General features: G+C 45.6%; 1 protein-coding gene across 10 annotated transcripts in view; it reads left to right on the top strand.

Moving 5' to 3' along the window:
• The window catches only part of SIK3 (SIK family kinase 3), a 237,990-nt gene that overhangs the window by 195,951 nt on the left and 26,111 nt on the right, over positions 1 to 15,928 (top strand). For 7 of the 10 annotated variants that reach the window (XM_027578752.1, XM_027578748.1, XM_027578749.1 and 4 more), the window contains 7 exons: positions 10,592 to 10,710; positions 11,250 to 11,360; positions 11,599 to 11,742; positions 12,184 to 12,261; positions 12,388 to 12,497; positions 13,914 to 14,067; positions 14,331 to 14,486. In XM_027578752.1, coding sequence (XP_027434553.1) covers positions 10,592 to 10,710; positions 11,250 to 11,360; positions 11,599 to 11,742; positions 12,184 to 12,261; positions 12,388 to 12,497; positions 13,914 to 14,067; positions 14,331 to 14,486 — 872 coding nt within the window. The remainder of the gene's footprint in view (positions 1 to 10,591; positions 10,711 to 11,249; positions 11,361 to 11,598; positions 11,743 to 12,183; positions 12,262 to 12,387; positions 12,498 to 13,913; positions 14,068 to 14,330; positions 14,487 to 15,928) is intronic. The other 3 variants (XM_027578744.1, XM_027578745.1, XM_027578751.1) reach the window with 3 other exon arrangements.

Here is a 15,928-nt window from a genome sequence, read left to right as displayed (position 1 = left end):
AAAGTTTTGATCTATTATGGATTTGGCTTTCTATGTCTCAAGTGAAATAAGTTTGGTCTAGACCAGCGTTTTTGGATCAAAATTCTGAGAGCATCCTGGAGAGTGGTTAGGTGAAAACCTGGAACCTAAATTACAGAAGAATTGAAAATTGAAACTTGCTGGTTTTTGAGCTGTTACAGACGATGAGACCTCGCCTGACCACATGTGTTGGCAGGTGCTTTCTCTGACTCCCCCTCCCACTGAAGGAAGCCAACAACTTAAATTTTTTGAGCACCAAACTCATTAACTACCAGGATATTTTTTAAAACCTTCAGAAGCCTACTTCTTAAAGCCTAGTTTGTCTTATTCACCAATTATACTATCTGCTAGTGAATATTATAAGATCAGGCATTCATTTAATACTGAAGGAAAATTAATTTATAGTGGAAAAACTGCTGTGACAGTGAGTGCAGAGAGATCTCTTGTGGACAATATTTTTGAGTCCTTATTGATCAGACTTCATTGTGCCTTAATTAATTGTAATACTGCATAAGCATTTTATCACTGGGAACACAAGACCCAGGCTTCCATAATGCTCCTGATGGAGACTGCTGTGGGGCTCCTGCCAAAGAGCTTGTACTTCGAAGCAGGCAACTCTGCCCTGACTGGCTTACTCATCCAGAACCACACAACATCTCGCTTGGCTAAAAGCACTTTGCGTAGAGGGGATGGGACAGGAAATTAAAGTAGCTCACCCACCAGTGTCCATATACTAAGGGGCTCAGCATCCCAAAAGCAGTTCTCTCACACATTTTGGGGCATAGTCTGCCACTAGCGGGAAACCCGCTTAGTGCTTTCGTGTTTGTGAATGAAGAAATCACAGGTGATGTCAGGAAAGAGACAGGATCTACCTCAGGGTCACGCAGGGCTCCTCTGATTTTACCTAACATAGTGGGGAGCCATGAGGAGGTACCGGCACTTACTGCCTTATTTATTATTGCCCCTTGCAAACAGATTGTCTCCAAGCTTATGGCAGCCCTATGGAGGAAAATAGAGAGAGGGACAGAGTTCTAAGTGGAAGGACTCCAGAGATTTGGATAATACTTAACATTCGTTGAACATTTTCTGTGGACCAGGCACTGTTGCATTAACTTGTTTTATATACGGAACCACCCTAGAAATAGGCAACTCTCGTTATTTGATAGACAAGATAATTAAGGCATGGTAAGATGGAGTGATGGACCCCAAACCCCACAGCTAGGAAGTGGCAGAGCCGAGATTTGAACACTAGCCTTCTGGCTTCAGAAGCCACTTGTCTTTGCTCGTGTTTTAATTCTCAAGAAATATGTATCTGCCAAGGTATTCCAAGTGTCAAGAGAGTCCCGGAATAGATATCTTTGTCCATCTACGTCAATTATGTATTGAGAAAAGAGTATCAACTACTCTATATTGGACTCTGGAGTGAAACTAAACCAGAATTTTGTTCTACTCTAAGGATTGATATTAGGACTTATAAAACCATACTTGAATACTGTTAGGGCGGTACAGGCAACAACGTAATTTTTAAACAATGTGAACTTCAAATTGGACAGCCTCTACTAGTAGAACACCGTAGCCTGCTGGGGGCTCTTCCTGGTGGGGCCTGGAGGTCAGCGTCAGCCTCCCAGCCTTTAAGCCCGCATCCCCTGATTTCTAAATCTTAATTCTGGAGCATCACAGCCACCCAGGAAAACTAGAAAATAAGGAACATTCAAGAAATAGTTGTTATTTTTCTAATAAATGGCGAGAGATGGCCACTTGTTTTCTCCTCAGTCTATCTAAGACTGATAAACTGCTAAAACGGAAGAGAAGAGTCTCTCAGCCTAAGTTTATTCATTCTCCATGAGAAGCTTTTCTCACCGGCCCCATCTTTATTTGCTCAGTTGTGCCAAGCCACCTTCCTTTGGCCTCTGTGTTCAGCCACAGAAAGTGTCTCACAGGGTTTAGTTATAAGGCACTTGATTTTTATTCCAGAACAGTCTGATAATAATTTGCAGCACTGTTGGGATTTGTATTTAAATCAAGAACTCTCCATTTCCTTGTCTGATCTCTTACTGTTGGACCATCCTTCTAGGAATTTTACTGAATACTTCAGTACTGGCACTCCCAGTTTTCTTTCCCCTAAAGAACTGAAAGCAGATGATTTCAAAACAAGATTTTCTTTTTCCTCAGTGCCATTCTAACACAGGAGGAGCTGATCTCAGCTGAGTCAGATCTTATTACAGCCAACACTATTGTAGATTAAGTTCCATTATAGTTAATTCTGAGATTATGTATTTTCTTTGGTTGTGTAAAACTGTGGTATTGACTAGTACTTTAAATAAACCCCCTTAACTAACTTGCAAGTGGAAATGTGTATATATTTCTGTTGTGACAGTAACGTATCAACATTGAGTTTATAGAGTGTAAGTCTTCCAATCCCTACAGCACCATTGTTCCAGGAAGATCCAATATAACAAAATTTCATTGCAACAACAAAAAACCTCTGTATTTTGTATGATTGTATTTAACATTTACGCCATCTCTGAATGCATCTGTAGGTCTTAGCACATTCAGTGTACGTTATTTATACATAGAAATGTCTTGTTTCAAGACCATTTGTCTACTTCATTTAGATTTTAAAATAGTCACTATATAAAGTAGGTTTGACCTTAGCTGACAGCTGACAATGACAGGGTTTCCTTGGGCGTATTAAAAACTGTCATTTCTGGGGCTGAGTCTACAGGCAGAGTGAGGGTCCCTTAACTCTGGCCAGCTTCTTACCAAAAGAGGAGCTCTTGGCAATAACCCGTCTGATGTGTTTTTGGTTGACTTTTTAATTCTTTCTATAGGATCGTGATGTTGCAAGATAGTCACGCTGTTTTAGCCATGATTATGACAAGACGGGGACACGATGGCAGATTACATTTTCATGAAGAAGAACAGCATGTTTGGTGCCTGGTTTTCCTTTGGGGAAAAGGCAGATAGCATTAAAGAGGAGCTGTGAATCCAGAACATATATGACAAGCGCACAGACTCTTATGGGCCCCCTTCTGCTCCATCCAGAGGTTGTCATTGCAGACCATTCGTCTGTCGCCTGCTCTCATAATCTGTTCTCCCCCAGACTGCTACCTGAGCTAGGCGAGGTGGATTGGGATAACAGAATCTGGCAGTATATCCCATAGTATCCTGGTTCTGAAAAGTGTAAGACTTTAGTGCCATTTAACTTGGGGAAAAAAATTATAAGGTTATTTGTTTTCCAGGAAGCAGACGTTTTCAGAGATTTTAATAGCCAGTTTATTTTTGTTTCCTTTCTGGATTTTGAGATTTGAGAGAAATAGAGCCGTCTTTGAAATTTGAATTGCTCTGGGGAATTAAACATTATTAAGAAGTTTGTTAAAATGATTGAAAAAAAAAAAGAACTCTTTGGAATTACCTTTGAACGCACCTGGTATTGACTGGAATGTACTCATGTGACACCAGACCATACCCTTCTTCCAGGCACCTGCAAGGAACAAGAATTTCCTGAGTAATTGCATCTTCCTTGCATTCTTCCCCTGCCTCCTGGCACACAGATGTCTTCTGTTTCCCCAGCTCAAAGCAGTTTTATGTGGTCAAAAAGAATCTATGACTCAATTTCTTTCAGACCACTCCTCTGCCCACAGAGCCGAGAGTGATTGCTTTGCCATGTCCCATCCTTTGGCATCACATGAAGGGCTTAAGGGACCGTTGGCATTCCCTCCATCATAGGATCAGCCTGAAGATGCTGATGATTCAGTTCCCCAGATTTCTGCCCACCCCTTCTCCTGGTCTGTGGCGCCTTGATGGAGGAAGCCTGTTGTTTCTGGCCTTCCATCAGTCTCCATCAGCACCAACACCCCGGGTGTGTCAACTGGCTTCGCTCTTCGTTGGTGCATTTAATACGTACCCCGATGTCCTTGCCTTCTCAGTTCCTCGCAATCCAACTTACCATCCCCCCTAACATTGTTTTTGGCTAGCTCACAGCCTGCTTTTTTCCGAACTTGGCTTGTAGGTGGCTCTAGCGTGACAGAGCCTGTGAAGAGTACCTGGCATTCAGTCGTCAGAAAAGGAAAATCAATTTGATTTGCCTTTTTAAAGGTCTGCTAGCTACTGAGTAAACTATCCAGAATTAATTATTTTAGGTGCCATGTGGGTTACGAACTCTGACTTTGGAGTGAGACTGACCAGAATTTGTGTCCTGGCTCTGCCTCTTATTTTCAGGTCAAATTTCTTAACTTCTCTGATTTTTAATTTCTTTATGTATAAAATGGGTATGATGGTAATAGAGGTTGGTGTGTGAATTAAATGCTTAATTAAAGCGGTTAGCACTCTGACTAGCACATAAATGCTCAATAAATGTTAGTAATTATTAGTGAGTAATATTTTTGAAGGAATTGCTCTATTAATCTTTCATACCCTCCTTCCTTATGTTTTTTATTCTTTTCTCTCTCTCACTCTGTTAACATGCTAAAGATATATGATTAATACTTTCAATCAAATCCACAGGGTTTATGGGGAAGGCTTATCTGCTAAGAGTTTTGGTTTGTTGTAACGTAATCTTGACATTAAGGCTTTGCCCACATTGCAGATATCTGTGTCTCCCCAAGTGGTAATCTTGGTTTACAGATTATTCTGCATTCTGCCTCAGACAAGATCAGTGAGTAGGTGCCCCTGTGTGAGGCAAAGAACTCTAAAGCTACAAGGGAAAGCCCTGGAAACCATCTGATCCAGGCTTTTGCCCCCAAACCCTGCCACCTCTGTCTTCTGTAAAAGGATAGTTGTCTGCTTTTTCTGGTTGGAAGCCTGGAGAAGGTCTGTTCTCTTGTGGATTCTTAGGGCCCGCTGAGGAAATGTGTTCGAAGGAGCTGTAGCGGGCATGCAGTCTAGTACTTCTCTCCTCAGCCTTCTGGGGGGCTGTTAGCCTGTCTGGTGTTGTGGTGGGCACCGGGGTACACAGCTCAGGCAGAGAGACGCAGGCTCCATCCTTATGGGACTCCCGGTCTTCCTGACATAATGCCGGGAGCCCTTCTAGGGACGTCTCAGATGCCAGCCTCTGATTCAGCGCATCTAGTGATAATAAGTATGCTCTTTCCCAGGACAGATCATTCCCGTTTCACAGTTTTGTGGGTTTCAGAGCTGGACAGGACCGAGGAGTTCATCCTTTCCAGGATAGTTGTTTCTGGACTTAACTTTGCAAGCGAACTCTTACTCAGAACACTCATCTATAAAATGGATAAAATTAGCTGTGCTGCAGGTGGGGCTCTGCCCACTGGACAGCGCCTCTCGCTTCCCTAAGGGGCCCCTCCTCAGATCCCTAAGACCCTGACCCAGGAATTTGGAGCACCTCTAACAATTAGAAAGACTTGTCCTACATTGAACTTGTGACTTCCTAATCATATCAGATTCAGGCCCCTGGAACAGCATAGTATAAATCCACTTGGTTTTCTTTTTAAAAACCCTTCCGATACTTGAAGAACACCAAGTATGCCCCTTGCTGCTGACCTACATACATACACCTCATCTCCAAGATAAATCAGCCTCCTGGCCTTTCCCCTGTCTTCAGGGGCCATGTTCTCAAACTTTGAGTCCGGAAATTCTTTCGAAAGTTACTCATTTCGTCTTCTGGCCTGGAAACTGGAGACAGAACTTCTATCAACTACTTTTGGTGAATTTGAAGTTGGTTTTTAATTCCCTTGTTCACCCTTTTCTTCCTCCACTCCCCACCCCCCCCAACCCAGACAGGATACTCTGAACCTCTTAGAGAAAAACTGTTTATCATCAAGTTTCGAAAGGAAAAAAGTTGTTAAAGACCTGGCCCTCTTGGATGGAACGACATGGGCAGTCTCCGTGTCATTCCCATTTTAGGGCCTGGCCTGACGCAGCCCTCTCTCCACAGATCCTTCCAAATGCCTGTCAGTGCCGCAGGGCAGGGCCCGGGAGCATCCTCTAGTTAGCGAGCTGGTGGCAGATGGAGTTTCAGGGCCTGGGGCGATGTGCACTGCAGAGACCGCCTGGCGTCCTGTGCGTCTTGCGCGGGGCAGATGAAAGAGGCGACTGCAGGCACTGCTGGTGCTCTGGCACGCGCACACAGAGCGGCCTGTTCCTGCAGGCGCTAGCCGAGGGCGGGGACGAGGGACGGGGCCGTTGGCGACATGAAAATAGAGGACTTGGCAGCTGGAAAAGTTGATGCGTGGTACGTACCCTTTCATCGGAGGCCCTTGCTTCCTTCCACTCGTTTTAATTGACTGCCCCGTGGTTGCTTGTGGTATGAGGTTGGGAGCATTGACTACCTTTGTTCTCACCCTCTCTCCATATTTTATGTAGACCGGTGTGTTCGCATTGAGCCTGAATTTAATTTCACGAGCTATGTAGGACACACTTAGGAAGTATGAGTTGATGATAATATCTGGCTTTCTGCATTTTGTCATATTTTACCATCTGTGCAACACATGGAAAGTGTGAGATTTCTGTTCCTTTGCATGAGAGATATTATGGAGGGCATAGGCATACAAGATAAAAACTTGTCTCCTGGGGATCGTCACTGCCACCAGGAGGCCTTAACCTGGGACCTATAGCCATCGGGGGAATCGATGGCATGATTCGAGGGCTCCTTGAACAGACTGAAGTTACATGCAAATTTTTGCGTATAAATTCTTGTTTGCATTTTTCTGGAGAGTTTTCAAGGCATCTGAAACCAAATCATGATTAAGGATGACTGAATAAAGATTTCAAGATCCTGAAATTGAACTAGCTCTCTATCTTCTAAGCAAGGCTTACTATATTAGTGTTCATTTCTTTTGGTTTTAAGGAAATTGCCTTGAAAATCCTGTTTTAAAACAAGCCTATAACTGAACGTCATTCTGCCTTGGTCATCTGATTGAGGACTGACGTGGTTACCTTTTATGCACTACATGCTGTGTGAGAACTGAAAGAAAACAGAAGGGCGCCATCTAGAGGCCTGAACAAAAATCTCACCACTTTCCAATCAGGCCCAGGCCTCCTCCCTACCTGGGGGTCTTTAGTTGTAGTAACTTTTTTTTTTTTTTTTTAAAGGGGCGCCTGGGTGGCTCAGTCGTTAAGCGTCTGCCTTCAGCTCAGGTCATGATCCCAGGGTCCTGGGATCGAGCCCCGCATCGGGCACCCCGCTCCGCGGGAAGCCTGCTTCTCCCTCTCCCATTCCCCCTGTTTGTGTTCCCTCTTTCGCTGTCGCTCTCTCTGTCAAATAAATAAATAAAATCTTTAAAAAAAATAAATAAAGTAGGCTCCATGCGCCAGCGTGGAACCCAACGTGGGGCTTGAACTCATGACCCTGAGATCAAGACCTGAGCTGAGACCAAGAGTCAGACGCTTAACCGACTGAGCCACCCAGGCACCCCAGTTGTAGTAACTTTTTTAAAATTAGGAACATTTTTTTCCTCTCAGGTAACTGCAGATCACAGAGGTGTGTATCAAAGATATTTATAATCTATACAAATGCTCCAGGTGTGGGGTGTAGCCTGGCTACTTTGGGAATATAATTTTAAATAAAAATATAATGTTGTAGATGGCATTTACTCTTTCATAGGCATATAGGTTTTAGGATATGGGACTTATGGGACTCCCGGTCTTCCTGACATAATGCCGGGAGCCCTTCTAGGGACGTCTCAGATGCCAGCCTCTGATTCAGCACATCTAGTGATAATAAGTAATTATTAGTGAGTAATATTTTTGAAGGAATTGCTCTATTAACGTACCCCGATGCATTTGAATATACTTTTAATTATAAAGCAAGAACAAATTGATGCCTGCTATAAAATCATTCTGATATAGGGACTTTTCTTTTTGTATTTTCTTTTAAAGCAAGAATAAATTTAGAATTGAGTACATTGTCTTAATTACTCTTTCTTTTCCTTTTAATATGGTGATTTAGAATGGTGTTTGCCACATGGTGCAGAAACTGGGGGGTTGCAGAGTTGAATTCACTCTGGAAAAAGATCAAACAGCATTTATACCCCCATGAAGATGTATCAAGGGTGCTTAGAAGCCTATCTCTGTGCCGCAGCCCTGCCATTACTTTGCAGTGTCGAGCATGTTCACTTGTTTCTTCTTTTATACAGGAGGCTAATAATAGAAGCTAATTTAGGGTTGTTGAGAGGAGTAAATGAAATAAAGTTGTTAAGCAAGGTGCCTTGGATAAAAAGTCTTTTGAAATTAGCGCTGGTTGGTTACTACTGTCATCACTGGCCAGTCTTATTTTGTGGACCAATGTCATGAAATGGAAACCGTTTTAAAACCTATATCTTACAGAGAATTCTATAGTTCTTTTAAAATATCTTTTTTTTAATTGAAACATAACTGACACACATCACTGGAGTAATCGCAGGTGTACAACATGGTGATTCAGCATTTACATGCGTTCTGGCGCGATCACCGCAAGAACCTCGCTGCCCTCTGTGGCCGTGTGAGGTTATGCTGTCCTCACCTGTATTCCCAGCGCTGCACATTGCTTCTTCACTTCTTACTTCTTTTATAACTGGAAATGTGTGCCTTTTAGTCCCCTTCCCCAACTCAACCACCCCCTCACCCTGCTCCCCAGAATTTTACAGTTTTAAAAAGCATTTTCACGAACACAATCTCGTTTGACTAGAGTTTCAATAAGTATTGATTCATATACTCAGTAGCTACTGATTGAGTGCCAGTTAGGTATAATCAGCATGTCTGGTATTGACGGTTTGGTACCAGAAACATCGGTAGGAAAGACACGGGCCTTACACTGTGGTGAGGGAGCTGGACAATACAGAAGTAAACCAGATAGCTTCCAAAGAAGTCGTTTGTGTGGAGAAAATTCGTGTGGTGGCATAGAGGGTGACCGGAGGCCCACTCGAGATCGATGAGGTGGCCAGGGAAGAGCTTTCTGAGGAAGTGGCATTTAAGTCCTCTCCTGAGTGACAGGGAGTCAGCCATGGGAGGTCTGAGGAAGCAGCGGGTGGAAAGGCCGCTGGTGGGAATGTGCTAGACACGTGCACAGTCCAGAGAGGATGCTGGTGCTGCTGGGGCTCCGTGAGCCAGAGGGAGTGTGGCAGGAGGCGAGGCCAGGGGCAGAGATGTGGGCCTGGGGGCTGGGGATGTCGGACTTCATTCTCTAGGTTGTGGGAAGAGACTGGAGAGTTGTAGGCAAGGTGGTGCTAACTCAGATTTATGTTTTAGAAATATGCCCTTTGCTTCTCTATGGAAAACAAATTGTAAAGGAGCAAGGGTGGACGCGGAAAGACCAGCCAGGAGACTTTTGCAGTAGTCTAGGCAAGGGGTGCTGGTGGCTTGGCTGAAGAGGGTAAATTACTGGCTAGGAGTTCGGATCCTGCCCACCGCTCTGCGCAGTCCAGAGGCAGCCTAGCGCGTGGTTAAGGGCAGCAGCCGAAGTGTCAGACTGTCGGGTTTGAGACCTGACTTCCATGAGATCTTGGACACATTTCTTGACTTCTCTGTGCCTCTTTTTTACCATCTCTAAAATGGCAGTGAGGATGGGACCTTCCTGCTAGGATTGCTGTGAGGTGTAGAAGAGAGAAAAGTAGTTGTTAAGTGCTCCAGAGAGTGTCCGTTAGTGCTGCCCGCTCTTGTCATCGCTGCCACCTCCAAACACAAGGACTCCTCCCTCATCATCCTCTACCCCCAGTTTACACCTGAGAAAACTTAGAGAGTGCTTTCGAAATCGGAAAATAGGGTTCTTGATCATGAACCCATTGTACGTTCTGTAACATAGTATCTAGTATGAACTGGCAAAGAAAAATACTGATCTGAATCTCTGTAGCTCAGAGCCCAGTTGTATGCACCTGTGAATGTTTAAATACACATTGAGAAAATGACAAGTCTGGCAGCGGAGTCCCAGTGGATAGGAAGGAGCATCCAGAGCCTCTCTCCCCCACACCTTGGACCACTGGAAATTTAAATTCTGAGGTTTGAAGAGAGCTCTGGACACCAACAAGCCAGAAGCATTAGTAGGCACGTAGTAATACATATAGGAAGGTAGAACTGAATGTTTTGAGGACCTTGTAAGATATTGAATCTCTTTAGAGGACATTCAGTTCTTTTTTTTTCTTTTTAAGATTTATTCATTTTAGAGAGAGAGCACGCACATGTGGGAGGGGCAGGGAGAGGGAGAGAATCTCAAGCAGAGTCCGTGCTGAGCCTGGAGCCTGATGTGGGCCTCCATCCCACCAGCCTGAGATCAGGACCTGAGTCGAAACCAAGAGTCGGATGCTTAACTGACTGCGCCACCCAGGTGCCCCCAGAGGACATTCAGTTCTTTATTAATTGCGTTAAATGGGGCCGTACGTAATATAAATAAATGAGACCCAGGGATTATCTCTAAACTGTCTGGTTAGACTTCTAATGAAGGTATTAACCCAACTTTTCTCCACCTCTTCCTGCCTTTGCCCGTTCCCTTGTGGAGTAAGCAGTGACAGGTAAGGAGCAAGCAAGAGAAATGAGCAGCAAGGAGCTGAAGAGTCCATCTGCTTGCCTTGCCTCGAGCTCCTCAGCCGCACCAGTGCCCCCCTTGCTGAGCCTGAAGGCGGCCCCTTTGTGTCTGTTGCAGAGTGTGAGCACCTGATCCGCCACATGCTGGTGTTAGACCCAAACAAGCGCCTCTCAATGGAGCAGATCTGCAAGCACAAGTGGATGAAGCTGGGGGACACGGATCCCAACTTTGACCGGGTGAGCTGAGTTCTGCTCGCCTCTGGGAACTCTGCTCAGAGCTCTCTCTTTTGCATGAGATTGTAATTAGGACTTGCAAAGGGCGGGTGCTGGGAGCAAACTGTGATATGTTACTGAAGCAGCGAGGGAAGCAAGCAGGAGGGAATTTCAAAGCCATTTGAGTTGTTGGAGAGTAGTGATACCAGTTGCCTACCACTTGCCCCAAAATCATAGTCCCTCCTTGGCTTTTAAAACCATATTGCCCACATTCCTGCCACTAACCGACCACGGGGATAGCTCCTTCCTCTTGTCTTTGTTCAGTTCAGTGGCTTCTGCAGCACAGCTTTATTTAAACCATTTTGGCCATTCCAAAGGACCTCAGCAAAACAGGGATCTTGTCTGCCTATAGCTGAGTACCTAGAACTTTCTTGCTTTGGCTTTGTCTGAGGCCAAAAATATCCCAAGCTAGGGGCGCGGAACAGCTAGTTCCTTATAGACCATCTGCCATCACGACATGGTTAACTGCGGCTTTGATAGCTTGCCTCTTTTTAATGTCACAGTTAATAGCTGAATGCCAGCAGCTGAAGGAAGAAAGACAGATAGACCCCCTGAATGAGGACGTCCTCTTGGCCATGGAGGACATGGGACTGGACAAAGAGCGGACGCTACAGGTATCCCTAAAGGCGTAGAGGACAAAGCGAGGGGGTAGCCGTGTTCCCTCTGTCCTGCCTTTTCCACTCTTTTCTCCTTCCTGAGAACTTTCCCTTTTCTCTCTATTCTTCTTCCTCCGCCCCTCTCTGAGCCTTGACAAGAAGGTGCTTTGGTCTTCTAATGTACTATTGAGAGGGTTTTGTTACTGACATGCCGTTTCACCAGGGTTTTTTACTCTTTCCCCTTCTCCCTTGGTAGTCATTAAGATCAGATGCCTATGATCACTATAGTGCAATCTACAGCCTGCTGTGTGATCGACATAAGAGACACAAAACCCTGCGTGTCGGAGCGCCTCCTAGCATGCCCCGAGCCGTGGCCTTTCAAGCACCAGTAAGTGTCCAGGTGGGCAATAACTCCAGCGACCTGAATCAGGACAAGTAGCACAGGGGAGGAGGGGATGGTTAGCCAGTGCTCACCAACTCACTCTAGGAGAGTTTCCTGGTCTTCCTTACCTCTGTCCCCTCCTATCCATCATCTCTTCCTTTGTCAGAGGTCAAGCAGAGGTCAGAACCTTTTTCTTTGACAGGGAGGATGGAAGGATATCCCAGTACTCGGGATGGGCAACAAGAGTTGCATTTTTTTTTTTTTTTTAAGAAACAGCCAATCATTGATAGAGACTGTTTTCCCTAAAGAATTCTTCCTTGTCGTAGCTTCTAAGGGCAGAGGAACCAAAGGCTCAGAGGTAGAAACATAGACTTTAGCAACCAAGAATCCTTTGAAAGACCATCATTATTTCCATCTAGCATGTAGGGTAAGAATGTATACGTATGTGCTCCTTTCTAGACGGAGCAGGCTGGTACCACTATGAACATCAGCGTTCCCCAGGTGCAGCTGATCAATCCAGAGAACCAGATTGTGGAGGCAAGTAGTGACCTCGGATAGCTGTCAGCCAAAACCACTTTCTTCCCTGCATCTTCGCTTCCTTTCTTGGCTTCTCATTTCGAACTCATCTTTATTTCTAATTTGATTGTATTTCCTTTACCTCAGCCGGATGGGACAGTGAACTTGGACAGTGATGAGGGTGAAGAGCCCTCCCCTGAAGCATTGGTCCGCTATTTGTCCATGCGGAGGCACACAGTGGGTGTGGCTGACCCACGGTGAGTATCTGGCCAACAGCCCTGATTAATTCCATGGCAGAGAATTCCCACCTGACTTTGAGTTCCTACCATGGCTCATTTTTCCTACTTCATTGTACCTCCTAGATGAGATCGAATCCGGTGGCCAAGATATGTTTTTGTTTTTTTTTTTTTTTTATCCCAGTTCAGGGTCCCGGGTAGATCAGACTTGATGTGACCAAAGTATTACAGAGCTGTCCCTGGTGGATGGTGGGCCGATAGCCACCGTGGTGCCCATTAATCACAATACTTTGGTGAAGAGCGTGATAGTATCTTGGCTCACAAAAATTGAGTTCTTCTGATCTAAGTCACATAAAAGTACCCCTTAAAATTCATCCAAGTTTGACAGCTTTCAGAGATATTGTTTACTACATGTTCTAATGCAACATTCATCTAGGAAGGGAGGACAAACGATACGGTGTAATTTATGTAAGTTAAAAATTAAATTAAGCGAGCAAGAATCCAAAAACATACCAAGTAAGTACCCGTTTCCCACAGCGTTTTCCCAAAACAGGCCTTCAGTATGCTCTCTGATGCCCTCATGGGGAAATGTACCGAAGGCTGGCAGTCTGTTTTTGTTCTACATTTGAAGACTTTCAACATTAAAAATAGCCTTACCTCTTCTCTGGATATTTCCTCTACTGTGCTGGGAAGAGAAGGTTATGGCAAGAGTTCTCTTGAGAGTTCAATTAGCGGCAAAACTGGTGTTCTTATAAATACCTTTTTTCTCTGAGTGATTTCCAAAAAAGCCTCCCGAGGCCTGCTGATTGTTTGCTTTACGTTTCTCATTCTCGGCCTACGATCAAACAGGCAGTAGGGGAACATTCTGGCTTCAAAGACCATGTCAGCTGCAAAGGGGTGGAGTCCTGTGTCAACTCTGTTCGTGGAAAGATCTCTTATTTTAATGTGTGCTGTAAACCTTACTGTTAGGGCGCAACAGCCCTGCACATCCACCACTTATCTGTCCCATCAGCACCGACAGGAATAATTGCATTCTTTCCCTGGTGAATCAGTTGCTACTTCGGGCAGCCATTGTTTTAGTGGATGGTCTGTGTCCTCTAGAAGTTTGCTCTTCACCTCCAGGCTTTGAAAACCTGAACTGGAGTGGTGCCAGGATTTCCTCTTGGCTCAGAGCTGTTGGTTTTACATGAGTGGTCAACGAAGAATAGCAATCCCCAGTCCCAAATGGTAAAATGGCAGAGAGCCACATTCTGTACGCTAGACTTCTACTTGCTTTGGGGTCTTAGAAGTACAAATTCAGGAGGAAAGTAAAAAAGTAAAACAACAACAACAACAACAAAACTTGTGCCGAACTTAGCAGTTTCATCAGTTTGGGGATATGAGCACTTTGGAGTGAGACTATTAACCACACTTCTCTGTCATCCTGTTTCCTATCAGCACGGAAGTTCTGGAAGATCTGCAGAAGCTCCTGCCTGGCTTTCCTGGAGTCAACCCACAGGCTCCATTCCTGCAGGTGGCCCCTAACATGAACTTCATGCACAACCTGTTGCCCATGCAAAATTTGCAACCGACTGGGCAGCTTGAGTACAAGGTACCTGGATGTGGGAGAGGGCTTGCCCCCAGAGAAACACATTTGAGCTTCCTTTGAGAGACTTTGAGGGACCTTGCCCAGGATTTAAGGGTATATCCTTATAGAGAAGGATGATGTCTCTTGCACAGCAGCTTGGGTGAGAGGGAAGATCAGTCTCGACATACTTAAAGGATCCTTTAGTTTCCGTAGTTTAGAGGACTGCTCTTTTCTCCCTGCTCCTTCCCCACCTCACCACCCCGTCCTGCCCACTGTACTTACGACAGGAGCAGTCCCTCTTACAGCCGCCCACCCTACAGCTGCTGAATGGAATGGGCCCCCTCGGCCGGAGGGCATCAGATGGAGGAGCCAACATCCAGCTACATGCCCAGCAGCTGCTGAAGCGCCCACGGGGACCCTCCCCACTTGTCACCATGACACCAGTGAGTAGCGGCCCAGGACTCAACCTACTTTCTCAGAGGCTTTTGATGAAGAAGCTGTGGGCCTAGGGCTGGGAGCCCAGATCACCCACCTAAATGTCTGAATTTCCTCTTCCTCTAAGCTTATGATGCGCAGTGTATTCCCATTTTCTTCAGGATCGTAGAATTTTCCAGACTTAATTTTTGGCTAACTTCTTTACTTAACCAAACAATTGCCACTCTGAAGTCCGCTCCTGAAGAGGATCGTCCCTCAGTGGCCTACTTCCCGGCTCTGCTGCTAGGTGCCACCACAGCCCCATAGCCCAGAGGTGGGGTCCCCATGGCCTGACCCCAGAGGTGGAGGTCCCCGTGGCCTGACCCCAGAGGTGGAGGTCCCCGTGGCCTGACCCCAGAGGTGGAGGTTCCCGTGGCCTGACCCCAGAGGTGGAGGTCCCCGTGGCCTGACCCCAGAGGTGGAGGTCCCCGTGGCCTGACCCCAGAGGTGGAGGTTCCCGTGGCCTGACCCCAGAGGTGGAGGTTCCCGTGGCCTGACCCCAGAGGTGGGGTCCCCGTGGCCTGACCCCAGAGGTGGAGGTTCCCGTGGCCCTCTCACGGTAACTCCTCCCCGCCTGAGGGCAGTGGTGCCTAACTGTTTTCTGTAGAACGAACTGCTCTTCACCGACCCTTTCTCCTTTGATGAACACCACTTCGCATTTTTGGTACAACCTCGCTCACTCAATTACTTGGCTTTCGTAAGCTCTAACGTAGTCAGTCAGTGTCTCTCAATCCCATCTTTTTTTATATGTATGTATAACGGTCACATTCAGAGATTCTTTTGCTCTGCTGGGTTCTGTTTATTTCCGGTTATTTTCTTGTCATAGGTAAACCAGTTCATTCATTCATTCGTTTGTTCCTTCCTCACTGTCACAGGACCATACAGTTGGGTGCTAATCATACCCACAGCCCTTCCTGGGTGTTTTTAGAGCAGCGCTTCTCAACGTACCTCTGGTGGAGGACCTTTTTCCCCCTTCAGTCCATCATGGGATTAATACTTTTGTAAAATACAATAAAAGTGAATTATTAGAGATATAAAAATTTTAAAACATACAAAATACAAGGCTAAATTTTCAGCAGACAAAATTACCCCGTTAAATTGCTATAAAAGTTTCTAAAAGCTTACTCTTTATTTCTGTACTAACCTTATCATGGATTTGGTAACAGAACAGTTTGTGGACTGATGCGGGTCCACCATGGGCCCCGCTTTCAGTAACAGGCCTGTTGGGAAAAGGAGAGGATCGTATTCATAGTTCTTGGCCTCACTGAGCTTATCATACTGGGAAGACAGGATCACCATATGTGCAGTGTTGGAATAATAGTAAAGGACCATGTGTGAGTAAGCAGGCGCCGTAGTGTGGACCGTGGCCTAGGCGGTGGCGGAGGTGTTCAGGGAAGGACCAGAGATCGAA

This window comes from Zalophus californianus, chromosome 11 (genome assembly GCF_009762305.2).
Source record: "Zalophus californianus isolate mZalCal1 chromosome 11, mZalCal1.pri.v2, whole genome shotgun sequence".
Classification (NCBI taxonomy): Eukaryota; Metazoa; Chordata; class Mammalia; order Carnivora; family Otariidae; genus Zalophus; species Zalophus californianus.
Note: the sequence above shows the minus strand (reverse complement) of the source record. Positions and strands in the feature narration are given on the sequence as shown.